This window comes from Nanorana parkeri, unplaced genomic scaffold, assembly GCF_000935625.1.
Source record: "Nanorana parkeri isolate BGI_ZX_2015 unplaced genomic scaffold, ASM93562v1 scaffold357, whole genome shotgun sequence".
NCBI classification, from domain to species: domain Eukaryota; kingdom Metazoa; phylum Chordata; class Amphibia; order Anura; family Dicroglossidae; genus Nanorana; species Nanorana parkeri.
In genome coordinates, this window is record NW_017306625.1 from 747,039 (window position 1) to 774,911 (window position 27,873).

Genomic DNA, 27,873 nt, shown 5'->3' on the forward strand with positions numbered 1-27,873 from the left:
TGTTGTGTTGTCACCAGAGCAGGAAGTGAGTTCCTCTATTGGCAACATCTGTTTATGTAACAACTGGCTAACACAGGAATTCTGTTTACTTTAAAGAGATTTTTGTATTTACTGTTGTGTCTCCAGGACAGGAACCAGGGGCAGCAAAAATAACCAGATAGGGTTTGTTACTAGGGCTGCGGAAATTAACGATTAATCCCTCGATTAATCGTTAATTTTTTTGATCAATCAAAATTATTTTGATCGATCAAAGTTCTTTTGATCCGTACTCACCTCTCCGCCGACTTCCGGGTCTTCCGTCGATGTCCGCGACGTCACCGGACCCCTCCCCCCTTCAAAAGTGGCTCTGTCGGGTAAAGAAGGGAAGGGGGGAGGAGTCCCATGACGTCGATACCCGTGACGTCACTGGACTCCTCCCCCTTCCATTCGTTACCCGATGGACCGGTGAGTACACATCCTAACTCTCCCGGCCGCCCGGGAGAGAAACACTTTTTACCGGAAAGGTTTAATCTGCTCAATCGAGCAGATTAAACCTTTCCCTGCGATCGTTTTTTTTTTTTTTCTTTTTCTTTTCTGACATCGGGAGCCGCGGCCTGACCGTCAGTCAGAAAAGAAAAAAAAGGCATACGATTGCATAGCTAGATTCCTATTGGCTATTGCACTTTGCAATAGCCAATAGCAAACTAGCTAATGCACCCGCCCACTGCTGCTGTCAATCAGCAGAGGGGGACCTGAATTTTTCTATCAGGTCCTCTTCTGGTGATTGAAAGCAGCAGGGGGCGGGTGCAATAACTAGTTTGCTATAGGCTATTGCAAAGTGAAATAGCCAATAGGAATCTAGCTATGCATTCTTATGCCTTTTTTTTTTTATTCTGACAACTGCAACTGGCAGAATACTAAAAAAAAAAAAGTCTGCAGATAGCAAAGAAGCTATTGCTTCCTGTGCTATCTGCCATCATTTCAGGGGGGTGCTCTCTCCCAGCCCCCCAGAACCCCCCCTCCGCAGATGGGGGGGGAGAGGGCACCTCCCTGAAATGAGAGGGACACCTCTCTGAAATTGCTTATTTCACGTTGGGATCCCTGGCATTGACCTATACACATACAGTACAGCAATTAATTAAGTAATAAAATGAACTAGGATCACACTAATGCAGCACGTTATTATTCTGAGTTGCCCCACTCAAGCGGCGGCCATATTGAGTGGGGCACCTGAGATTAATAACGTGCTGGATTAGTGTGATACTAGTTAATTTTATTACTTCATTGCTGTGCTGTATGTGTATAGGCCAATGTAGTTGGATCTGTATGTGCGTTATAATTAATCGATTAAAATTTTTTTCGATTAATCGGACAGGAAAATTTTAATCATTACCAGCCCTATTTGTTACCCTTCCCTACACTAGCCCAAAAAAAAGAGTGTGTGCTTTACTCACACTTTAGCTTAAGAGTTTTAGCAACCAGCTGACAAAGACTCTAATATTTATCCTGTTCTCATTCTTTTTTCATGAGCAGGCTGTCAAAAAAATAGACATTTGCATCATATGTCTTTTTGTAAAAAGTGTCTCATACACAAGCAAGCACAGAGGGCTCCTTTGTACCATTATTTTACTACAGAAGAGAAAATACTCTAAAAACATTTGATCAGAAGAGAAAATAGCCTAGAACAATAGCCCAAGATCATTCAACCAGAAGAGTAAATAGTGTAAAACAGTAGCCTAAGTACATTCGTCAAGAGGAGAAAATACTCGATGATCATTCAAGTTTGCCCGATTCTTACCACAGCTGGTTAATTCACACAGAAGAAATGTACAGGCTATTTCGCTGGAAGAATAGCTATGCAATTGTTTTTCTAAGTAGACCCCAATGTGTTGTGTTACTGCAACATATAGGTTTACGGATGTTGAGGTGCATTGTGTTAACGAAGGCCATTGATTTTTGAATGGACTGTTAATGAACCATTGGTGCAAAAAGAAAACATACCTGCCACATTGTTAATTCACATATGTTTGCTACTGTGCCCTAAATTGCAAGTGCGTGGTGGTGATCTGTGTGTGTGCATTAGGGCACTGCAAGATACTGCACTTAGTTCTGTGTGTTAATGTGCATTACCACAGTATGACATTGTGCATGGTCCCTAAAACATTATCAAGAGATTTTACCATATGTGGGGTATAGATTTATTAACATCAAGTATAATTTTTAATAGGATGAAAACATATATAATAATATAACAATATACATTAAGTAATTTAAACAATTGTAAAGCGCAGTAAATAATGATCTCTTAGGGGTCTATTCACAAAGCTGCCGAAGGATCTAGCCGTAGCTTCGGCCGATCCTTCGGCTAGCTTCGTCCCCAGGACCCCTTCGGTTCAATAGAACCGAAGGTGTGCTGTACGGGCTATTCACTATAGCTCGTACAGCTCCCGAATCTGGCCGAGCAGATCAGTCGAGCCGAACGCATATGCATCGGCTCGGCTGAGCCGTGCTGAAAGCCGAAGCTGGCCGACAGCCTGCTTCTGACAGCTGGGCGGAGCCATTTTTTCTGACATCGCACCGCGTCAGAATAAAGAAAAAGAAAGACACAGCAGTGTTTCTCTCCTGGGCGGCCGGGAGCGGGAGGCTCCCAGAGCGCTCGGGAGAGTTTTTTTTTCTTTTTTTTTTTGACGACAGCAGAGCCGCCGGACAATAGGAAACTATTGGGCGGAGCTAGCTGTCACTGCTAGCTCCGCACAATCGTTTTCTATTTACTTATTTTTAACTTTTCTAACTCTTTTTCTGTTCTGCTCGGTCCCCCTGAGGGACCGAGCAGAACACCCAGCTCAGCGGCATTCGGCTATTCACTCACTGTTGTTCGGCATCTATGAGAATAGACCGAACAACAGTGAGTAGCCTGCCGGAGGGTCGGCTCAGCCGATCCAGATGTTGGATCAGCTGAGTCAAACTCCTTCTGCACTTCGGGTCGGCTGAACACGTTCGGCTGACCCGAAGCCATGTGAAGCAAGCCGATGTACGGCTGAAATCAGCCGTACCAGCCTGAAGTGAATAGCCGAACAGTGTTCGGCTCACTTCACTTGGGGCCAGTTGTTCACTCGGCTGCCCTCGGCAGCTTAGTGAATAGACCCCTTAGTAGTCTTGTTGTGCCTATTTGATCAAACCAGCTCTCAGACTGTAATATTTCCACAGTGTGCAATGGAACCCTTTAGACTGGTGCTGAAATCCTATTTAAAATACATTCTAGCAGTATTTTATAGTTTTCACCATGCTATAAGCTGCTATTAATTCTGTGATCGCATCTCATTATTAACTGGAATTCATTTTAATGCACCACACAAATAGTCTGAATATTGCTCCCTGCAGAATATCTCAATTAACAGCACAGATATGTTCCATTAATTTTGATTCACTTAGTGGTGGTTTGTATTCTCTTACTGACACTGTAATGCATTTTCTTACAACGTTTACTGTTTAAATGTATGGCTCTTTCTGCTGCTAATTTATGGACTACAAATACATCCAATTGTTTTTGAAGTAAAATAACCTATCAAATACATGCACCTTACGACCATTTGATAAATATAGTGTTAATGTAGTCCACAGAGGTTTTCTTGTCTCTTACTATTCTGTCCCAGATTCCTTAATCCTGTAAAAACCTTTACGAACCTGTTGCGGTTTAAAGTTGGAGAGTAATTTCAGCAATAGTGATTCAGATTTCATAAAAAAAATGTAGTCTTGGGGAATCTCAGCAGCAATTGCTTCAGTTAGTTAAACATAGGCTACACCGTGCACAGTGGGGGCAGGTGGTAGCTCAGAAATCTCCACTTAGGTAAAGGTGTATGTCAGTGGCGTAACTAGAACCTTCAGGGCCCCGTTGCAAGAAACAATGAAGGGCCCCCCATCCCCCCACCGCCATGGCACCACATGGTTAACAGGAAGGCTGCCGAGGTCACCAGCAAGTGCAGGACCTCAGGCAGCCGCTTCAGTTTAAAAATTTAGTGCTGGTGTTCTGTCGAGAACGCCGACCCAGTATCTGTGTTTGTGCACAGACGGGATTAACGAGGAAACTGACATTTATTTACAAAGTATTCGTTGTAATGGTTAATTGTGACCGTTAATAGTATGCCGTCCATGGCAGTAAATGATGTGTGGCAGTAAATGAGGGATGGAATATTATTAACAGTCACAATTAACGATATAAACGAAATACTTTGTGGATAAATCTCTGTTTGCTTGATAATACTGGTCTGTGCACAAGCGCAGTTGCTGAGGTTGGCAAATTCGACTACGTTGGCGTTCTCGACAGAACACCGGTACTTGTGAAAATGCCCAGTATTTGCAGTGGTGCATCCCTACTTAAAAATATAATGCATTGCTGGGACTTGTAGTCCTAAATAGATGGAGCTATTCTGCATTTCTGTATAATCATCATACAGCAATGCAGAAAACCACCAGCTATGCAGGACTACAAGTCCCAGCAATACATTATAATAAAAGTCAGCAATGCAGAATACCACCAGAATCCCCCCACACTATAATGCATTGCTGGGACTTGTAGTCCTAAATAGATGGAGCTATTCTGCATTTCTGTATAATCATCATACAGCAATGACCTGGCAGTGCCTGCAGCACATTCTGTGGGACTAGGTACAGCCTGTCCTGCCCTGCCGCACAGCCACTCGTACATTCTGCGGGTGACAGAGCGGCAGGGAAGGAGCGGCACGATCTCGGGGGGCCCTCTTCTCCCTCGCTGGGCCCCCCCCAACAGGCGGAACGCCAGGGCCCGGTCGTAATTGCGACCACTGCGACCCTGGTAGTTCCGCCAGTGGTACATATAAAGGTGAACCTACAAGTGGTGTGGACAGTTGAACAGCAGAAGCAGATATAAAAAAGAAAACTCTTCTTGCAGGACATGCCCAAGGACACCATGTAAATGCTTTCAGTGCTGGTTTGTGTGCTGTCCTTTGGGGTGTGTTGGGAAGACAGTTGAGCTGTTGCCCCTTTGTTAGGAAGAGGATGAGGAGGGAAGTTAGTGGAGCTGTGTGAATTTGGGTCTCACCACTGAAGCTATGTTAACTAGATAACTGTATGTACTCGTGGAAGAAACTGTGAAGTAACAGCTGCCTCTGCTGAAGTTAGATGCTGTGTTGCTGAACATGTTCAAGTAAAGCGTGCATCTTTATTAAACATGGAAAACCTGTCTGGACAGTAGTTTTTTCTTTGGGGGAGTTCTCTCTGTGAAAATCTTGTGTGTGGTGACAAAAGGACTGATAATGGTGAAGAGTGTGGGGTTTTGTAGTGTTGCTGTTAATTTGGCTTTGCCAGACTTGATTCTGCTTAGAATTCCTTAGGTTGTTGTTTGAGAATGGGTAATGATCCTCACACCCACTGATGCCACCCCAAGTGATTTGGGACTGCAGGTGGGAACTTTGGGGAGCCCCAACAAAGAGTACAGCATGGTCACTGAGGGAGGCACTGGGGCTTGAGATCCCCCAAGTAGTCTGAATAGAGATGAACTGAAAAGTCAGAAGTCAGATCTCTGACTATCCTGAACTAAAGATAAATAGTTTGAAACTTTCACTTGTTGCTTGTATTACCGTAGATTTACGCATTAATGCATTATATATGCTACAAGAAGTTCAGGACAAGCATTTGTATCTTATATGGCAGAGGTAGATACAGTGCCATTCCTGTATATTTACTGTATTTCGTATTACTATAGTCTGTACAACATGATTGCACACAATTACTGCTTACTATACTCTCTATACAACACATTGCTGACTGTGCTGGAGCATATATACATGCTGGAATTGCTCTGTTATCTGTTGATGATTAAATTTAGATCCCTCACAGCAATATTTTATGAAGATAAAGTGAGTGGCTATTATAAAGACTAAGATATGTCAGGTGCCTATTGAGGAGCAGAGGCTATTAAGAAGGGTGACTGAGATAAGCTCCTCTTCGTGATTATGTAAAAGTCAAATGTGAATGGGAAGTTTACTATATTTTCCAGTGGTGACCATTATATTAAAGTTGCTGGAAAGAAGAATGTATGTTTTATTTGAGTTTATTGCTAAAATTGAGATGGCAATAAAAGATGCCCATGCAAAGGAGAAAGTAAATACTTACCTCTCCAGCTGCCCACTTTGATAAGAGGAAATCGTCACCTGAAGCCCCTTCAAAAACTGTTTCTTCCAAGAGTGTTGATCTTCTGGTCCCTCACTGTGCCCTATGGTGAGAAATCACTGAGGAAAGTGAGGGGGGTATTGACACACTAAGAAGTCTCTAAAGAGAGGTATTTTGGTGAGGTCTATTGGCCGTGGGTTTCCTTGATCTGTTCAGTCATTTGCAATAAAAAGCATATTTTTGAATTGCCTGAAAATTTTATTCCTATAGTCAGAATAAACATAGCTGTCATGTACCTTGGTGTGAGCGTGAAATGAAGAGGAAGGCCTCCCCTTGCCGCTCTCGTCTGAGCCCCACTGGAGATGAGACAGCAGTTGAACAGATAGAGAGGGGCACAAGTGCCTGTGGCTGATATGAATGCTTGACACACTGGAGATGATGGTGCTGACGACTGGATGCCAGAGGTAGCTGGTGGCTGATAACAGATCAGGCAGTACTGGTGTGAGAAGCTGAATAAAGGTCAGGAACAAGCCAGATTGGTAACGGGTGGCCAGCGTGGTAAGGGAGGTCAGAAGATAAGCTGAGGTTACAAGGCAGGCAGCAAGCAGGTAGAGTCAGCATTAAGCTGGGTCAGACAGGTATAAAAAACAGAATCAGAAATGCAGACTAAAGCTGAAGATCTCTCAGCTAGTTGCAAATGCAGGAGCCATCCTTAAATAGCCCGCCTGGAGACAAGAACAGGTGTGCGCGCGCTATTGCACATGCATGATGCACATATGCATTGGTTTCGCACATGCCCATTATTAGCACCATAGCGCCGACTGTGCACATGTGCATTGGCTGGTGCGGCGATCTGGGCAGAAGCTGTACTATGGGTGCTGACCGATGCACCCTGACAATGGCCTTACACTAGCCATTGTTTTTGCTTGACCTCATCTTTCCATCACAGCTATTTGTTTCCCACAGTTGCATTTCTTTGCTATATTAAGCAACTGAATTATGAAAATCAGTATAGAAATTCATCAAAAATGTCTAGTCACTAGCCCTGTAGTGGTTTTAATTATTGTTCATACATGTGGCAACTTTATGGCAAATTCAACCACTTTTGAACAAGCTGTAATTGAAAACCTGCACAACTGAACATGAACATGAGTGGTTTTGATCGACTGCAAAGAGATGGGATTGATCCCAACCCAGTGAAATGATGTATTTGCAAACATTTTTATAGTTTCAATATTTTTTTTCCAATAACCTGCATTGAAGCTTTTAATTTATAGCCAAGTTCGATCAAATAAATTCAGGTGGGTGGTAGATTGCTTGGTTTCTGGCAATAACTTTTGATCATATGTTCAATTTCTGGTTAATCAAAGGTGGTTGCATTGCCTGAAAGTTGCCATGTGCGTGACTAGTGTATAGTGGTCATACACAGCCCAATTACAGCACTGCCTTTCAGGCAATGTAGATCGTCTCTAGGAGACAGTAGACTTATTACAGAGACTTTCTTACTTTTTGCCAAATCTCTATGCAAAGCGCACCAACTGTGTACTTACCTATGTGCCTTTTATTGAAGAAGAGATGAATAGCACATAAGATCTTTATGGATCCTGGAAGGGTCAATGAAAGGCTGATGTCTCACCATCTGTTGTTCTTCATGACATATATGCCCAAATTTGGGAACCTAAATTCTCCTATTTTTTTGCATTCACTTCTACTCTACACATGAATCTTTGAAAGTTATATGTAATTTGTCACTATATAAAATGCAACACATTAGGGTTAAAAGTTAACTGTCTAAGTATATAAACAGCACAGGCTTAAACTTAAATAACCCTTTAGACTAAGCCAATTAAAGGCTTTAACACTAAGTAGATGGACAACAAGGGCTACTTTTTAAAATGACTTGACTGAAGAAAACAGGGATCATTCCAATTTATTTTTATTGCACAGTTTTACCATGATCTGGAATGTAATATTCAATCTGGTGGAGGAAACATGATTAGCAGAAATCTGGAAAGTATTATATACACCCTCAGGCTATAGGCAGATATCAAGTTACATTTCACCATGTAAGTCTGGGAGGCAAACTGGCTTTACAAACATCAGTCAGGGGATCGGATGGGCGAACATGCTGAATATGGTCAGTTTGTTCACCCATTAGCCACATTGCGAATATGCTGATTTTGGGTCAAACTCATGTTCCACCCAAACCTGAAGCTCATTCTTATTCTTCATATCCTCCTAAGACCTTACACGTGACTGGATCACACTTGGAAGGAATTATGCTTTTAATTTTCTTTAATTCTCCTTCTGCATTCTCCTAGTTGAAAATGAACTAATAGGTGGTTTCACTTCCCGGAGCAAACCAACTGCAAGTCTGAATCTCGTGAATTGATTTGTTAGTCTCCCAAATATTTGGTGATCAATATACTTCTGATTTAAAGTGAACCTCTGGCTACAAAGAATAACATGCATTTTGACCAGCAGATCAAAGTGGTAATTTCCTGCCTTCACATACAGTGAGTTTGTTTTAGCCTCCTCCTGTGAGCACAGACCAAACCATTTATAAGCACAGGCATGCCACCATCCCCCATGTGACAATGCTTAGGCCGTATTGTGCTGTAGGAGGTGGAGAATGCATGTCTTAATACCAAGATGTACCAGCAAGCTGTAGAGATTTTTGAGAGGGGTATGGGTGCAGCACAGGAATGGAGACTTAGGGCAGTTTGACACTCGTGTTGCATTAACGTGTGGTAAGTGCACAGCCCACTGTACATTGCTTAGTGATGCCATTAATTGTGAATAGCACCCCAATGCAGCTGCACAGCACACCACACACGTCTTTTTTTTACAGAATATTTTTAAATTAATTTTCTATAATATAATATTAATATATTATACTATAATATTATAGAAAATTAATAAAAAAATATTCTGTACAACACATGCCTTTTAGACCACCATCACACATAAAAGGCCCAGGTTTGTTGAAACCTATGTTATCGTTTAACAATATTGGGCTTTCTTAACGCATGTAAATAATGTGGGATAATGTGTACTTTTGTGTGTGAATCTGGTCATATTTTTTTGCACTTGTAGCCACAGGTTTGTTGTACACAGTTGAGTCTGGAAAAGCTAGGGTAAAAGAACCAAGGTTACATTGCAGTGCATGCTACACAGTAGTAAGTAAATACAAAAATTAGGGGTGCACCGGTACCAGTATCAGTATCGGTGACGATACTGGGCATTTTCACAAGCACTTCTACTCATGGAAATGCCCCGATACTAAACGTCGATACCAGCACTTACATTTTTAAATGTATTTGGCTGCCAGAAGGTCCCGCACTGGGGACCTCCCGGCAGCCTTGTGGGGCAGGAAAGCAGCGGGGTTAAAGGTTTTTTTAAGTTTATTTTTACCTGGGGTTGAATGCACCGGCCCTCTCTCTCTCTCTCATTTTCTCCTCTCTCTTTGTTTCTCCCCCTCTCTCTACTCCTTATCTCAGTGCCGGATGATGTTCGGGGGTTCCCCAGGCAGAGGATGCGATCTGCCACGGTTTAGTCACTCAGGATCAGGATCTTCACTTCCCAGACTTTAATGTCTAGGTGATGCCAGATCTGGGGGAAGAAGGAAAATGAAGGAAACTAAGATAAGTCCTAAAATGGACATTGTAGGCAGGGTTTTTTTCATCAGATAAAACAATATGCTACCAGTATCTAAAGTAATGTTGCAGTATGGTAATATGCTCCCCATTGTTGTGATCATGATGAATTAATTCTCTGTGTTTAGGCTCCAGTTGGAAAGGAGCTCTCATTGGGGAGGGAGATCAATGTAAATTTCAGATACTGGATATAGAAATGCCCCTCATGCTGAGTTGATGTGTTTTCTCCCTTGGTTGTACAGACAGTTAGCAATCTGTAAAGTTTTTTTTTTTACTAGAAGCCCTAGCAGTGAAGATTCTCAGAATCAAAGCTGGGTAAGGGTTGTACTGTTGTTGAAATGTTAATGTTGTTTTCCAGTGTCAGTTGCTGGGAAAAACTCTATAGAGCATAACTTCACGCTTCTACAATCACAACTTTGTTTGCTATGTGTTTGACCAGTTTTCCATGTTTTACTTCTGTTTGTAAGCTTGACATTTTGCCTGATTTCTATTTAATATTAAGTTGCACCCCTAATAATAAGGGCCAGTAATAGTATAGGGATTCATTCTCTAAACGACCTGCTTAGTGTGGTCTTGCTCTTGCTCGACCTGAGAGGCTGAATACTAGCCAAAGTGTCTTCTGTATAATGTACTGCTAGGATTTGTAATCCTCTATGGCTGGTGGTATTCTACATTGCTATATAATGTATTGCTGAGATTTGTAGTCCCTCTGCCTTGGAGTCAGTGGCAGACCTACCAGGGGCACAGCATTTGCAGCTGGGACCAGACACTGGCGCGCCACCATTGTCCTAAAACCATCAGTCTGTATTATTTTTAAAAAACTGTCACATGACACAAAAAAAAATGTATCGGTAATTGGTATCAGTGAGTACTTGTACTTGGTCTTGAAAAAAATGGTATCCGTGCATCCCTACTTAAAATAGTAGTAAACCCTAAAAATAATCACAAGCATTATAACTGAGTGTTGCTATAGTTAGCCTGAGGCGCCCACACTCTCTCTTCTGGTCCTGTGCATCCCCCAACTTTAGGTGAGGAAGTGCAATTACAATATCCCCGTTGTGCAACCATAACAGTAGTCCATGTCGGATGATGCATTGTACTATTAGCACTAATAGATGTTTCTGCTGGTTCCTGCTTCCTAATACTATTGTCACAGAGGACCAGCAGAACAGTTTGCAATACACTTTTTTTAAATAAACTTTGTTTGTAACAACTTTATTGTCCATGCCACAAGTCACTTGCAGGATCAGCTTTCCATCAAAGGCATTCAGGTCTCACCTCTCTGTACTGACCATGCATATCAACACACAAAGTGGTGGGATGCAACAGTGTAGTCCTAGAAGGAGGTGGATCCTTGGGGACCTGGGTAGTAATAGAAGCTACCACGGATAAGGAAATCAGGCTGAAAAAAAAAAAAAAAGCATCCTTGGTTGCATTATGTGAATAAAATACACGATTCACATAATGATAGTGCACAATATTGCAAATGTAAGTAGATCTGTTTATTTACTATACTTAGTATTCACTGGGCTTTAATATACAGCCCTATAGTGCCATAGCATTTTCTGTTTTAAGTATTTTACTAGTTGACAAAATAACACAAAATGTAAATGAATCACCCTGCTGGAAAGATGATCTCTCTATTTGTTCTGGTAGCCACTGTCACCCTGCTGTGCCTGGGTGTTTGTGGAGCCACGCAACGCTTACTAGCACACAGAAGGGTGGCTCAATATTACACTGCAAGGTAAAGGAGTCACCCTAAAACAGGATATCTGGGCCAGTGCTCATGGAACCAGCTGATTTTGCAGGAAACTAACACTTTTAAACATCAGGGCACAACATCCTTTGTAAGTAATTTAATCAGCATTTGCAAACCTTTTGTCTTTAATATCAATTTAAAACAAAACACTGTGTTACAGCAATTTAAGGGTTTACAAAAAAAGAAGGGTAGTGCTTAAACAAAACTATTACAAGAAGTCAGAATGCTTTGATACTGAGCTGTAATAAAGCAAGATTTTTTCCCCTTGTGTTTCTGAACACTGTAGAATTGAGGAGTGTACATAATTAATTAGCCTATATACAGCAGCAAGGGTATCCTGTTGTTATAACATTTTCCACCTGTAGAGTTCTGATTATATTAAACTCCCACTGTGTTGTGCAGTAGAGTATAGAGTACTTTATGAATAAAGATACTGGTAATGGTTGTGTTGATTGTTTTCATGAATAAATATATAGTTTTAAATTACAAGGATCGCACAAACTAGGTCAGTCACCAGGGGCTCTGTACAATGAGAAACAAAAGAAAAAGCTGTTGGGACAGCTTTTTCTGGAGATTGTAGAATTGAAAAACAAACAATGCAAAGGAAGATTATTAGTGGCAGAATGATCAATTAATTGTAAACAAAGTAGAAAAAGATGATTGTAATGTCAAATAAAAATTGATAATCAAAATAATAATAAAGGCAATAACAATAATCCGAATTTTGGTTTAATAAAAAGGTACCTTTGATGCAAGGTGCATAAATAGTCAACAGAAATAGTTCAATGTCCTAGTCTACATATGTAGGCGCTGTAAGTGTGAAAAAGTTACAATATCTAGTAGTATTTTGTTTTTTATTTTGTCAATATTTTAATTCAATGTCACACAAGCTTCTTGTGTGATGTGGGTGGGGAATGACAGCTCTGAAAACCGGAAGTGACACAATTATCAAATGTATCTTCGATTCTGGGTTCATTCCATGGAGAAGAGATCAGCAAATGGATGTTGCCTAATCTTCCTCTCCTCTAGCAACCCTTGCCTGCCATGCTGTCCCCGGGCCTCAAGAGGGGCAGCAGAGTATGGGATACCTGATAGGAGGAAGGTTCCGGTGTGGCTCATTTAATAGCCCATGGATGTGATCACTTCCAATGTAATGTCATGTCAGTTTTACACATGTAAGCAGACCCCTGGCTGCTCATAGGGCCCCACTGCTGCAGCTGTATGTCATATGGCAGCAGCAAAAGGGTTGAAAGATGAAAACAGATACTGTGCTGTTCAGTATCATTGTGTACCACACTGAACATAGACCAGAGAAAGCAAAGGAGAGAGTTGTGTAAGGAGTTCAGAAAGAGGATTATAGACCAGCATGTTAAAGGTAAAGGCTATATAACCATCTCCAAGCAGCTTGATATTCCTGTGTCTACAGTTGCAAATATTATGATGAAGTTTAGGGTTCATGGGAGTATAGCCAAACAGAAGCAGGCTGTAGGTCGGCCAGCTTCGACTTTCAGCACGGCTCAGTCGAGCCGAGGCATATGCCTTCGGCTCGACTGAGCCACTCAGCTAACTTCGGGAGCTGTACGGGATATAGGGAATAGCCCGTACATCAGCCCTTCGGTTCTACTGAACCGAAGGGGCCCTGGGGCCGAAGCTAGCCGAAGGATCAGCCGGAGCTACGGCTAGATCCTTTGGCTGCTTCGTGAATAGACCACTGTGTCTTCTTGTAAATATGCTTGGTTTTGTTTTGGGGCTGCTTTCCTGTGTCTGGCACAGGTCACTTTGAATCTGTGCAGGGCACAATAAAATCTCAACACTAGGAATTCTGGAGCCAAATGAATTGCACAGCTTCAGAAGACTCTGTCTCAGTCGCAGGATAATGACCCAAAATATAGCTAAAAGCCCCCGAGAATGGGCAAGAACAAAACATTTGGCTATTCTGAAGTGGCTTTCTATGAGCCCAATCTGAATTCTATCACACATCATACAACACAATTTTACTTTAAGCGTCCCATCATTGTTGTCCATGCCACTTTCATTTGTTTTATTATTTAAAATATTCTGTTGAACTGTTGAAAAAAAATCAAAAGCAGAGTCTGATTTTCATTAAATATGGAATAAACAAAGATGAATGTCAATAACGTTTGTCAGTTTAAAGTTATTTCAGAGAAAAATTGTAGGTTCTTTTTTCATGGAAGGGTGCCAACAAATTTGTCCACCATTGTATGTGAGGATTGCATCCTGCTGTTGATAGGAAAAAATATATATGGCCAAAGCCAGTGAAAAGCCAGTTCCTTGTCCTTGCTGCCTATACTGTAGGCACAGGCTTCTGTATAGGCTTAATTGTAAATTCAGCCCTACTTATATGACAGCATAGTGAGGCTGATTTACTAAAGGTGTTAAGAGTCTGCACTCAATAAACTGAAAAAAATATTCACATTAATTATCCAAGTCATGTAAAAAGCAAATACCTATTTATTTATTTTTTATCTGCACATGATTGGGTATTCAAAGTGAACAGAGGTACACATAACTGAGTGAAGAACTCCTTTAGTAAATCAATCCTGATGCGGCCTAAACAGAATATGAAGAGACCTTAAAGGAGAACTATGAGGTGAGTGCTTTTCACTCACCTCATAGTTCTAGCCGACCTGTCACAATGAGACTGTCACAGGTCGGCTCAGTAGATCGGGAGGTGAGCGAACACATACCGGGTTCGCTCGCCTCTCGATCCTGTCACGGCTCTGTGCCGTGACAGGGGGAGGGGCTGGATTCCCCTCTCCACACTCCGATCTGCCAGCGCTGACTGGCGGAACAGACGGGGGAGGGGGCGGGTACAGCTGGCTCTGCCTCTAGATAGGCAGAGCCAGCTGTCACTCACGCAGCTGGGCGGATCCCGTCATCTAAGTCGGGATCCGCTCCGGCTGCGGAGTCTCAGTATACCGCGAGCTGTAGCTAGCGGTATACTGAGCTTAGGGTAACGGGAGGACGCTAGTTTGTGTCCTCCCGTTACCCTAAGGAGAACTATGGGGAAAAACACTGACCCCATAGTTCTCCTTTAAAGGTATGTTCTCTTAAAATAAAGCAAACGCTTCATTACTCAAAAGACTAAGGCCAGTGTCTGCCCTCCAAACATTCTAATTGATTGGAGATAATCACTGTGCGATGTATATTTATTTATTATAAGTGCACCAGTATTATATGATGAAAAATTGTGTTTTTATCATTTAAAAAGGCCAGAAAGACATTTCTTTTACCTTTTAAATTCACACTATTGCTGCCAAGTTGTCAAGAGTGGAAATTCAACACCTTTTAGGAAAGCTGATTAGTAACAGCACAAAAGCTAGTTGGAGTCAGGAGAACTTGGTGTTGTTTTATTTGGCACAGCAGTACCTAGGATGAATTGTGCATTACATTGAAGCATTATTCTAGACACTGACAGGCTTGTCGTAAGCATGTTATTTGGCCTTATTCACAAACTGCTACATTTACAGGCATGTTTTTTTAGAATGGTACATTTGCCTCATTTAACCGCATTCCAAACTGGTGTGTGGTGAGAGAATGTTAACATGGTGACAACTTTGTGCATCGTCTGCAGAATGAATGCTTGGTCAGCACCTATTAAGTACCATTCATTTCCATATTCTATTAAAGGTTAATTAGTAAAGTCTGCTAATGAGCACGAGTGTTCACATCTAACAACAATAGATTTGTGCTGATTATGCTGGCAGTGAAGCCACGGAGATGAACACTTCACTCTGATTATGAAGTTTGTTGTGATGGGGTAGATAGTAAAATAACATTAAAAAAAGTCCATTGGCCCTCAAGTGTCATTAAGGTAAATACAGCCCATATATTAGTAACACATTTGGTGCCTGCACCGTTTTACAGAGAGGAGTTTTATGCTTTACTGCTTCCTTCCCTCCTTTAGGGCTTTCTCATTCTATCTTTTATTGTGTTTATAATTTAGCACACTAATAATGAGAAATGAGATTTATAGGGCTAGCTCTAGACCTTTTCGGTGGGTATGTCTGTAGACGTTCTTTGATTTGGGTCCTTTCAAGCATGTGAAGATTGTGGAGGTAGGTGGGTAAATAGAAAGTCCTAAACCCCTTAAAACATAGCCAACCCATTTCAGGGGATTGGAGCGCCCCCATCTTGAAGTCTTTGGTAGTGTTAGATCTGTTGGCCACAACCAAAAGATCTAACACTTCCAAAGTTCTGATGAAGAAGGATTCCAAATCCCCTGAAATGCATCGGATGGGTTTTTTTGTCATACATTAATAAAGTGATCATTGTTCTCCAGTTGCTTGACGTTTTCATGACCTATTATGCATGACACTCTTCACCTACCTCCACAATCTTTACAAGTATACTGGACATGGATGTTGGAAAACTACAGCCCGTAGGGATATTTTAAAGTCTGATTAGCTGTAACCCATACTATAAGACAGCTTACTTTTGAATTGTGTGTGATCTATAGCAAAATATCTAAGCTTAGATATTTTCTTCATCTCCAAATTAAAAAGTTATTCAACAAAACAATGCAAAGTTCAGCAAATCAGAATTTATTTTCTGACATCTAGCCTGTATAGGATATCATCTGCTTGGTTGGTATGTGCATTGTACTGTACTTTGATTTGCTGCTTTCACAGATGTACTCCTTAGCTGAGCTTTTTAGGGAGATCAACAGATAGGATATCCACCATATTTCACCTTATATTAGCCTTATACAATTGGTGAGAAAACACATTCAATGAACTGCTTTTCTTCTACATATCCTCTGAATGCTGCCAATTAGCAGTAAAACAGAGTAGTATATACACTTTAACATCAGATGTTCCATTCAGTATTTGGCATGGTTTAATTTGAATTATTATAGCAAACTGTTAGATGTTCTCTGGTTGATTGCTGTGTGATGTCTCTCAGTCCTTGTATCTAGTTCCTGCAGCAAAGGAAAATATAATTTAAAGGAAAACTGTAGTGGGAAATAGGAATGAGGTTCAGTATCACAGTAACCTTGGTCTTGTGGCAAATCCTGTTGGTTCAAAATTGACAATCTTGGCATATTTGTTGTCCAAATTCGTCAGAATCAATTTGGCCTTTAAACTATGGCCAGTCGATGTAGAAGTGCCATTTAAAGGGGCTTTTGTATAAGACAGTCCCACTTTAAGATGCAACACAGCATGCAGAGTGCAGCAGTTAATAGTATATAACATACAGCGCAATAGTCAACATTTTGTAATTATGTATAGTACTCCTCTCTGCTGTAGAGTTCAGCAGACAGGAGTAATATACTGTCCCTTATATTGCAGGTTAGTGGCAGGAACAATGCTCCCCTGATATGTTTTTTTGGGAAAATATTTATAATGCAAAATCTTCAGTAGTGTAAGTTATACATCAATTCTATTCTATTTTTAGTAAGCAGTGAAAATACAAAGCACTTGCATACCTTCAGCTATATAAGAATATGTAATATTTTAGCCATCAGAGAAAATCCAGCACCTTTTTTACAGTAAATGTTCTTTCTTCAATCTTATTTATGCCAAGCAATACTTGCAGAAGCCTATTCAGATTTGTGCAGCATTTCATATGCATCACATAATTTAGATCGCGGTAATGTAAGTTAAAGCCTAATTTAATTTAACAAATTATATATACAAGTCATACTATAGGCAAAATCTAATTTAATATATATAAAATGCTATATCACTATCCAAATGGAAAATAAAATAACCATAAGGGTCATATCATAGATGCTCACTTGATTATTTCACATCCGTTTTCAGTTTTGCCAATGAATATCTGAGATTTCAAAGACAACTGGACTTTTAATGTACTTTAGCTATAAGGAAACATTTAGCAGTTTTGCATACAGTATCTTTCCCTTGTGTATGCATCATGGTTAGGATTAACTGGATATTGAAAACATTTGTTTTGTTTTTTATTAAGGGAGTTATTCACAAAGCTGCCGAAGGCCAAATAAAATAAATAAAATTAAAAAATGACCCTCGCTGACCCGACCGCACGCGACGAACTGCCACCGCAGAATGAAGAATCTGACAGCTGCCGGCAAAATATAAACAATTTGGCGGGGCCAGCAGTGACATCACCGCTAGCTCCGCCCAACTGTTTACATTTGGCGCCACCTGTCAGAGTCTTCCAGCAGGTCCTGAACAAGGGAAAACAACTGATTTTTAAATGAATTGCTTTCTGCAGTGCTGAACTCACTGCATGTTTACCATGTTTTCATAAATAGTCAATTCCAAAAGAACTTACAGACAAAATTGCAGCTTCAATCTAATAACAACGTATTTGCAGTTAGGTACACATATAATAAGCTTTGGTTGAAATAGTGATACACGTGAATAGTGTTCAGAGGGGTATGGATTGAGAGTTGGAAATAAAAAAGAGAGGTGAGGGGGGCAATGTAGTTACCAACCAGTAAGTTGGGGGACCTTCTTCAGGTGAGCGGCGGCAATTTCAAAACGAACCACAGAATGATTACCATAGTTAAGAGTTTTTATAGTTGTCGGGGGGATCTGAAATAGATCCTGCATTGTATGCTCTTGTGTATTCTCGGGATAGACATACCCTATGTTTAATTACCTGCATAATTGCTCCCTGATGAATGTTATAGCTTTTAAAACCCGCTTTCAGCTTTTGTTTTGTAAATGCAACTACAGAACACATTTGCAGTCACTCACTTGTGGAAAATTAACAACAAAATGTAAAAGCCTAATTCCAGCATTTGTTTTTTATTTCTGTCCCTTGTTTCCTGTACCTATAACGCCTATATAAGAAATGAGGGGTGTGGTTATCACCATGATAGGAAGCCATATACAGCAATTAAAACATTGTCATTTCAACCCCTTATGCACTACATTTTTTTGGTATTCGTGGAGAGATTTCCCATTATTTCCTGTTCTGACAGGAAGTTAATTAAAACCACAACCAACGTTTTTACCCTTCCCTGCTCTATCCACAACAGAAAAAAGTTTTGGCCACAGTTGGACTTACTTTTCTTACAATTTAGTGTCATGACATAAAATAACTGGTGATGTTAGTGGCGACACAAGGCTCCCTGAAGCACAAATTTCTCTTGGCTAATCTTCTTCTTCAGGTTCTTGATTTGAGTGTTGTATTTTGCAGTGGTAGTTCTGCAATAAAACAGCAACTATGCTGCTTTCAATAGGAGATTTCCAATCGTAATGTTTTTGCTTTTTAAAATATTCAGGATACAATGTTTTTGGTGACAAATGAAAATGAACAAGTATAGAAAGGACATAATGACCTTCAGGCATTCGAGGTAGCATGACCTCTAAATACACTAATGTGTGTACTAAGCTGACTCACCACCTTCTAACCAAGTGAAATTATTAATTTAGTTAAATTCTGTTCTGCAAATGCACCATCTGGGAGCTCAAAGGGTGCCGAAGGAAAAGGTTATATTATTGATGAACAATTGATGCCAACATCCTAAGTATACAGATCAGAAAAGTCTGATGTATTTATCTGCATACTTGTTTCAGGACAGTGCCCAAAAGTGCTAAAACTAGAAGGTCAGCATCAAAATCTGGAAATCACAATTTTCAGCAATGGCAGCCTTCATATTTTACACTTACTTACCTTACCCTTTAGAGTGATGGCATCATCAGTCCATTATTAATTTAGTTATTGACAGTAACACTTTTTCTTGTATAACAATATCAGACTGTCTATCAGGGATAGGGCAGAAGGGATTAGTAACTCTGATTAAAACCAGAGAAAAGTGTGTGTATGGTTTATAACAATCAAGAAGATATTTGCATCTATAGTCCTACAGATCTCTTTTGGAAATAGCAGCCGCTCTTACAACATCAGCCCTTTCCACGGGTTATTTTCCAAATATATTCACCAGTACTTAGAATCTGGTGTATTAAAACTGGAAAAAATGAGCAACCAATCAGAGTCCTTGTTTAAGCTCCTCTAAAGCCAAGTCTGAATTTTATGAAAAGCTCCCCCAACCTATTTGAGGCCTATTTTGTCATCTCTTGGTGCCCTAATCCTTTGATTTGAGTGGTGCAGAGAAGAGGAGCCTGTAGGGCACTCTATGTCATGTAGGTGCACTCTGGTGAGCTACGGGATGTGGAGGTTGAGCACACAATTGGCCAGCTCAAATAACTGGTCAGCTAAGAAAAACTGCTGCCACTCCAAGTTAGTGGATAGTGTTTCCTGTTGAAAAAAAAGCTGATGTCTGTATGAAAAAATGCTGCAACCATAAACTTTGGACATTTGCTTCACATTATATTTTAATGTCTAGAGAACTGCTTTACATTTTTACATTAAAATTAAAAATGAGGCCTAATTGGTTTCTACTTTCTTTTATCTATATTTAATGCATCAGCCCCTTTGCTTCAACCGAAGTACATATCATTTCTTGTTAAATATATCTTTCTCACTCTGAGCAGGGCTACAGAAGAAATTAGTGCTGTGTGAAAAAATTAAAATAGCGATAACAATCATCATAATTAATATTGACCTAAATTAGTAGCATGCAACCTGCCTAACCATCGTACAGGGGCTCATGAAGGCTATATATAACATAGGAAAGAAATTATATCCAATTCCTGGGAAAGGATAACATGGCAAAGTTCTATTAACAGCACATACTGGAATTAAAGTGCATTATTCTGCAGTTATATCCTATGCATATTCATTTGTTCCTAAAACCTTTTTTTACTATGTACATTACAGGTGCTTCAGAAACTTGGAAAAGCAGATGAAACAAAAGATGAACAGTTTGAGGAGTATGTGCAGAATTTCAAAAAACAAGAGGTATGTTGCAGTCTCATTATATTGTAGTTGTAGTTATGGTGATGATTTCGTACTGGTGTTTGGTATTTAAATGTAAATCTGGGCTCATATTAATTGCTAACATTTTAAAATGTCTTTTTATCAGCTTGGAACCAGACAGGCAACACTTTTAAAAATGTGGGTGTAGCATACATTTTGGGGGATTATCATATAATAATATTAATGATAAAAAAGTTAAATAATTAAATATTTAAAAAAATATTCTGCTCACATAATATAAGGCAATAAATCAATATAACATTTTTGCGGTCATTTCTTTGGAGCAGATTAGAAATTAGTTGGTTGCAGTTGGCACCACACTCCAAGATTCTTTTTTTCTCCACAGTTATTATACTGTTAAAAAAGTTATAATTAGCGATGAGCTCAGGTTCGGACCTGGTTTGTTCTGAATATGAGCTGCTCAGAATCCAAAAGGAAGTTCCTTCCACTGTTGCCCAGTCAGCTGTGGCAGGAGAATTCTCCACCTGCAGCTACATGTAATAATAGAGGAAGGATGCTGTGACTTCATTGACCTTATATGGCCGCATGGCTATATTTGGTCAATTACATTAACCTAGTATAGCCATTTGGCTGTATAAGGTCATTGATGTCAGCACAAGCATCCTGCCCCTTTATTTATGTGCAGCTATAGGGCAGGGAATGCCTGGCCCGTAACTGATTGAGTGGGTGGTGGCTCCATGCCTTTTACGGATTAAGAGTAGCTAAGGCTCAGACTGGGTTCGCCCTGAACCCGAGCTCATCCCTAGTTATAATGTTTTTATTTCGATTTAGGTGTATATTTTTTATATAATAATACATTGGGGGAATGTATCAACTTGGTTGCATCATCAGCGTCTTTTAATCTGTTGCATCCCTGATTTCTAGTGCATATAGTGACAGATGTATTATCCCAGTTTATGTTTCATTCTTAAATGCCTTCATAAGGACAATAGTCTCAAAATTGTCCCGGTCTCTAAACTGTCTCTAAATTGTCACAAGCTTGCAGGGAACCTCCTGGATGATAGCTGAATAGCCCTGAAGGCCTTACCTAACTTGAGTGTATGAAGCTGAGTTATCCTTGCAATACTTAAAGGCATGCTCAGGAGGACTTCTAGAATGAGCGACAGTTTGGATGATTTTTAATGTCGTAAATACTGGATGCAATTACTGCACAGTTGAGAAATTGTGCAAAATTGTTATAAAACATATTCAGTGAGGCACAAACATGAATATGTTGCAAAAACACTTAAAAAAAGATGCACAACAGAGCTAAAACTTTGCGGTTAGTTATCATGACATTTTGGTCTTTGCAACAAAATTTTTTGTTCCAAACACGTTCATAAATTCCCCCCAATGTATTTTTAACAATTTTAACTATCTATATTAAATAACATTAGTTTATTATACAGACAATTGAAACTATAATTCAGAGATCTATGTCAGCTGTAGTATATTGTAACAAAGACAATATCTTGATATAGATTTCCCAAAGGCTTTCCGCACACATAAAAAGATAATTGTGGATGTCTTTAACATTTCAATTAAACCCTTACTTCTCTCATACTGTTTGAACAGTAAGCTCCAGATATTGCTGGGCTACAATTATTCTGTACTCTACTTTGGCAATATAATTAATCCGGCCCAAAAATGTGTTTTAATTGTGATATCTACAGTGTTTGTCAGAGGTTAAAAGTGATGTGTTCATTTATTCAACCTTTAAAAATATTATGTAGGATGAAATGCTCTGTTTTCCCAAAAAAGTCAAAAGTCTATTATCAAGGTGGTATCATATTAAGGTGCTTGATGATCTATATCTTAAATCATTTTTAAAACCAATAAGGCTGTCACTTGATTTGTTTTAATAAGTATTATACTGTATAGTGCAGTTGGGAGCAGCATCATGTAGAGCAGGGTTGAGCAACTATGGCACTCCAGCTGTTGTGAACTACATGAGGATTTGCAAGACACATAGAAGACTACCAGGGACAAATGCGTGTTGGGATTTCCACCACAGCTAGAGAGCCTAGGTTTCCTACTCCTGCTATATAGATTAGAGAGTGGGAGTGGTTGAATAGTTTAGCAAAAGAAAACTGGGCAGGGTTGACAACACTCGGGTTTGTCAGCCCACAACAATACTTGGGAATACATTTCTGGCAGATTGGCAGGCATTTTTCTCTAGTTTTTCTGTAGTTGCAGGTTCTTTAAAGAAGAACTCCAGGTCAAAACTGTATAAACCCTTGCTACCCCCCGCACTGCAAGGGTTAGGTGCTCGTTTTTTTTCGAGGTTATACTCACCCGGTCCTCCAAGCCCGCCAGCTGAGACAGCACTCCCTCCAGCATGTCTTCTCCTACGCTGCAGTGATGGTATGTCTCTTGGCATGATCATGTCCTATAAACTGTATATAGAATATGATGATTTAGGGACCTTAGACCACTCAGGGACCTTAGACCACTCAGGGACCTTAGGAGGGGGAGAGAGGCTCTATGCACCAGTCTAAGAGCCAGACAGCTTAGAGAATCAGGTAAGTATAACTGTTTTATTGTTGGCCCTTGACAAAAACGAGCACTTAACTTTTGCAATGCGGAGGTAGCCCCACTGCAAGGGTTAATACAATTTTAACCTGGGATAAAATATAGGGAAATGTGCTTGTATTGCAGAGCAGTACTGCATATGCATTGTGTTTTGTTTTTACTTTTCCTTGATATACAGTATGCTTTAGGTTCTTGGTTCTCAATTAGTGGGTCGTGACCTAAAAGTGGGTCGCAACCCTGTGCTCAGTGGGTCACCGCATGCCTTCTAGTTTTCTAGGTGAGAGGCTCCTAAGCCTCCTCCTAGTGCAGCACTGTCAGTTCCAGCAGCCATTCAAAATATGATGCCCAGTGCTGAGTGTCAGCTTGAGGTGGGGTACCATGGCCGCGAGGTAGCTACACCCATATGTGCTCCCTTGCGTGCCCTGGACCGGAGTGATGTCACATTCTGACTCCTGGCACCCCTACAGGGCATGCAAGGGAGCTCCATCACAGCAAGGCAGCCCACACTGGACCCCAGCCTGAGGATCCACTCCAGTTATCGTGAGACTGGGTGGATCTTAAATAATATTACATTTTTTTGGAGTCTGTATGTGTGTGTGTGTGAGATTTTCTGTGAGATTGTGTTTGTGAGTGTGTGAGATTGTGTCTGTCAGTGTTTTTGAGGGTCCGTTCACACTAGTACAGTGCGGTAATCGTAAAGTCCTGTGCAATTAACGCACGGTACCATGCAATCGCACCTACCGTGCATTCTGATGCGTGAGTTGTGTTGCGTTGCCATTCATCTGAATGTCACCCCAAAACCACCTCCCACCCACACTTTGATTTCCAGCATCGAAACGCGCTAGTCCGCAATGCCATGCGTTCCATTGCAGTGCAATTTGGGGTAGCGACTTAATGACCAAGGACAAATGTGGGTCTTGAGATTACACAGGTTGGGAATCATTGCTTTAAGTAACATTGAATCAGTAAGGTGTTTATTGAGGACCAGGACAGTGATGAATAGTGGATGCAAGCATCAAAGATCAAATTTTTGTGAATTTAACTACATTTGTCAGAGATGTGACAGCTGCTGAAGTCCAGTCAATAGAAATACATAGGATAATTGGATTTGTCTCTCAGAGGATTTAGAAAGAAGTAGGGGTGCTGAGAAGCCTCAGAAGGCTAGTGATGACAAAAACATGGGAAATGTTTTTGTCATCACTAGAGAAAGAGAAAAAGTAGAAAGAATATATATTAAATGCAAGCAAGAGAAAAGAGCAGTAAAAGAAAAGGACATTTCGGACCTGATCACAGGATCTACAGAGGGACAGAGCTTGATGGCACACTGTGAGGCTGCAGCACTATCTGAGGTTTTTCTAAAATGTTTGAACTTTGTGGAAACAGCAGGAAACTGTTTATCATTGCCATCTCCTAACATAGAGAATTCCTATTAAAAACAAAAATGGCAAGTTGAATTCTGGAGGCTTTTTAGAAATGTCAAATTCACATTATATTCTCTCTGGTATGTATTATTATAAGTCATAATTTATATTATAGCAAGATATTTTCAGAGGGTTTTGAATTAGTTTATAAGTGCATTGCCTTTTTTTGCTATGCATTGTACATATGACTCTTATAAGGATTAGAGCAATATTTTTCTGCAAGCTCAAGGCTTGAAGCAGATTTCCGGGCAAAAATTTTCGTAACCCTTGCTGTGGGGCTACCCCTGGACTGCAAGGGTCAAGTGTTGGTTTATGTCTAGGTGCTAAATAAAAAGTTATACTCATCTGAACCACAGAGCCGGCTGGCTGTTACTCAATAAATACTATCCTTGTTGCACTCCTTACCGAAAAGTCTCTTGTAGTGGAGGGTGCTCGCAGTGACTGCAGATGGCGCTGCAAATATCAGCCAATTGTAGAAATGTCACCAGCACACCAGTCCTTTTAGGGTAGCAAAAGCTTAATTTATTGAAGTTCTGTGTCAAACAATACATGAAACTTTTGCAATCCTAAAAGGACTGGTGTGCTGGTGACATAGGCTGTTACTCAAGTCACTGAAACCTGTCTCCTCCTTCACTGCAGCAAAGGTACAACCTACACTGTGTATAGAACATGATGACTCAATGAGCTTTAAACTGCTGCAGTGGAGGGGGAGAGACTGCTCCAGGTACCGATCTAAGAGCAAGTTGGGTCCAACAATCAGGTAAGTATAACTTTAGACAAAAATTAGCACTTAACCCATGCAGTGCGGAGGTAGCCCTACTACAAGGGTTAAGAACATTTTTGCCTGAAATTTTGCTTTAAAAAAAACAAGAGTAGAGGAGAGATGAGAAATTAATATGTGATTAATAAGATAAGATAGACTTCAGTCATGCTGAATGGCCTCTCAAGCAGTATTATCACATGCAATAATATTGCTAGAAGGACTAATTTGACAAAAATGTAAATTTTGTCATTGCACAAACTTGCCTAAAAACCTCACATGGTGGAATTAAAATAGTCATATTTAATAAACCTGTCACAATCCTGGGCAATTCAAGCAAACATAACACTTAAGCATGGGTTATCTACAATAAAAATTGTATGACACAATTATCAGTACACACTGAGATATAAGCCACTAATATTTTATTTAAATCTTAAATTATTTCTGGTAAAGACAAGCTTATTTTCACCCCTCGCACCTCCCTATTGGTCAGTGAGGCTGCCTATCACATTAAAGGACCGGGGCACCTCAGGGGGCGGAAGGGGTGAGGCAGCATTGAGTTTTGAAGTACAAATCTAAATTTCCATCCATCTTCTACTGCCATTAACTCTAGATCTGCTGATCATGATGGTGATTTCTGCATTTTTTTTATATGCCTTCTATAAACAGGTTAGAGATTACATGCAGAAGCCCATCCACCAGGATATGGGGAAAATGTTAACACTCAGGGGTTGAGTTACTGAAGGCAAATAGGCTCTTCATTTTACAAGGGAATTTGAATTTTGCAAGGGAATTTTCTCTTAGCTTAGTAGATGAGATGAAGCTCTTCTGACTTCCATCATCCAATCATGTGCAATCAAAAAATACTATTATTTCTCCTTGTAAATGATTGGGTATTATTTGCAAACGTTAATTTTTACCACATTCATTAAGCAAAGTGAAAATCCCATTACAAAGTGTACAGCCTATTTTCCATTAGTAAATCAAGCCCTTAGAGTGCAGAGAAGGATGTTTTTGGCCCCCCACAACCTGCATGAGTACTCCCATATAATAGTTGGTGGGGCAAAACTGTTGTGAGAGGTAGTACTATTGTGATTCACCACCTTGTATGAGTGTGGGCTTAACTAAGAGATAAGAAATACCAAGGGCATGAGGACTAAGGGGTCTATTCACAAAGCTGCCGAGGGCAGCCGAGTGAATGACCGATCAGAAGTGAAGTGAGCCGAACACTGTTCAGCTAGTCACTTCAGGCTGGTACGGCTGATTTCAGCCGTACATCGGCTGAAATCAGCCGTACATCAGCTTGCTTCATGTGGCTTCGGATCACTGTAAGTAGGGATTGTCATGCAGGCACCATTAGGTGGTTAGGTGCTCACATTTGGAAAAATGTGTTTTTCTCTGTGTGTTGTCCAGTCAGATGTCCTTGAAAAACATGTCTGAGGGACATTCTAATAAAGCATCGTGTGGGATGTAGATGGTATTTCCCTAACACTTGGCCAGCAAGAGTCTTGTGGTCTGGTTATGGTAAGATGTAATGTTGGTGATCCAGCCAGTTTGGTAAAGCTTCTGCCTCAGTGTCCAGTAAGAGGTAGTGTGTGCAGGGCCAGTGCCCTGGTGTCTCTGTGCAATACCAGGTGAAAGGGGAGCCCCTATTTGTAGGAGACTCCAGTGTTGTGAATGAGGTTGAGTAACAGATTCAGGTGGTAACGCATATGAAGTGTATTTCGGGAGAGATCTGGCAGTATGTGTATGGTGGTTCCATCCAAGAAAAATTGCCTTGTTTTCCATGCTTTTTTTAGGATTTTCTTTTTTATCCTGTAAAAATGAATGTGGCAGAGGATGTCTGTGGGAGTGTTTTGTCTGGGGTTTTGGGAACCTTGCACTCTATGTATTCTTTCTAGCCCCAGTGCTGTTGTGGGCAGCTTATCTAGGAAAAAAAATAAGGATCGCTGTAACTATAGCTTTAAGGCCTAACCTAGTAGTAGTTTCAGGTATGTTTCTCAGTTGCATGTTATTGTTGGAGTTGAGGATTTCTGTGTCCTTCATGTAAATATATAGAGAGATGGACCTCTTGTGGTGAACTTCTGTGCAGCTTCAAGGGCTGCTAAGTGAACTTGTATGGGGGTAGTATTAGTATCCAGTGAGAGTACCCTGCCTTCAGTGTTTTTGACTTCTTCCATGTCATTTTTAAAAGTTCCCCTATTGCAGAGAGCCAATGCCTCAAGGTCTGCTTTATTACGGAGTTATTGCAAAATGGCTTGCAGATCATGCTCTGCAAGTACAACTGAGCAGCATGATAATTCATATGAGGCAGACCCAGGGGCTGACTGGCAACTTTTAGCCCAGGGGGCAAGTACAACCCAGAGGCCCATGGTGCAGCAACTTGGCCCCCCTCCCGCTCTGCCTCTTCCCCGCCTTCTCCCCGCCCCTGTCTGCCACTTTTGCCTTCCATTTAAGAGTAGTGAAAGGTCGGCTGATGTGAGGACTCCTAGTAAGTTCATGAAAGGGGTGATTGGCTGGGGGATGGTGCTCTCCTCCCACTGGGCTCCCTACATGGTTCTGGCCTTACTCCGCTCCATGTCTGGTACTTAGGCACTCTCACCCACGGTAGACCGCCGCTGGCTGTCCATGCTTCTGGGCTGTGAGCTGTGGGAGGAGAGTGGGAGGTTAGTGGGAGGGGCCGGACAGTGTCAGTGTTCTATAATTTTTCTCGATCCTATACATTTTCTCGATTGTGTCACTTCCAGTGGGGCCGAGTCATCCGAATCAGCTGTTTTCATGACC

The 27,873-nt window shown here is 40.7% G+C and overlaps 1 protein-coding gene across 1 annotated transcript in view; it reads left to right on the top strand.

The window, feature by feature from the left end:
• AMPH (amphiphysin) overlaps nt 1-27,873 on the top strand; it is a 171,884-nt gene that overhangs the window by 35,285 nt on the left and 108,726 nt on the right. Inside the window, exon 2 of the mRNA XM_018558778.1 lies at nt 20,275-20,355. Within this exon, the coding sequence (XP_018414280.1) occupies nt 20,275-20,355 (81 nt within the window). The remainder of the gene's footprint in view (nt 1-20,274; nt 20,356-27,873) is intronic.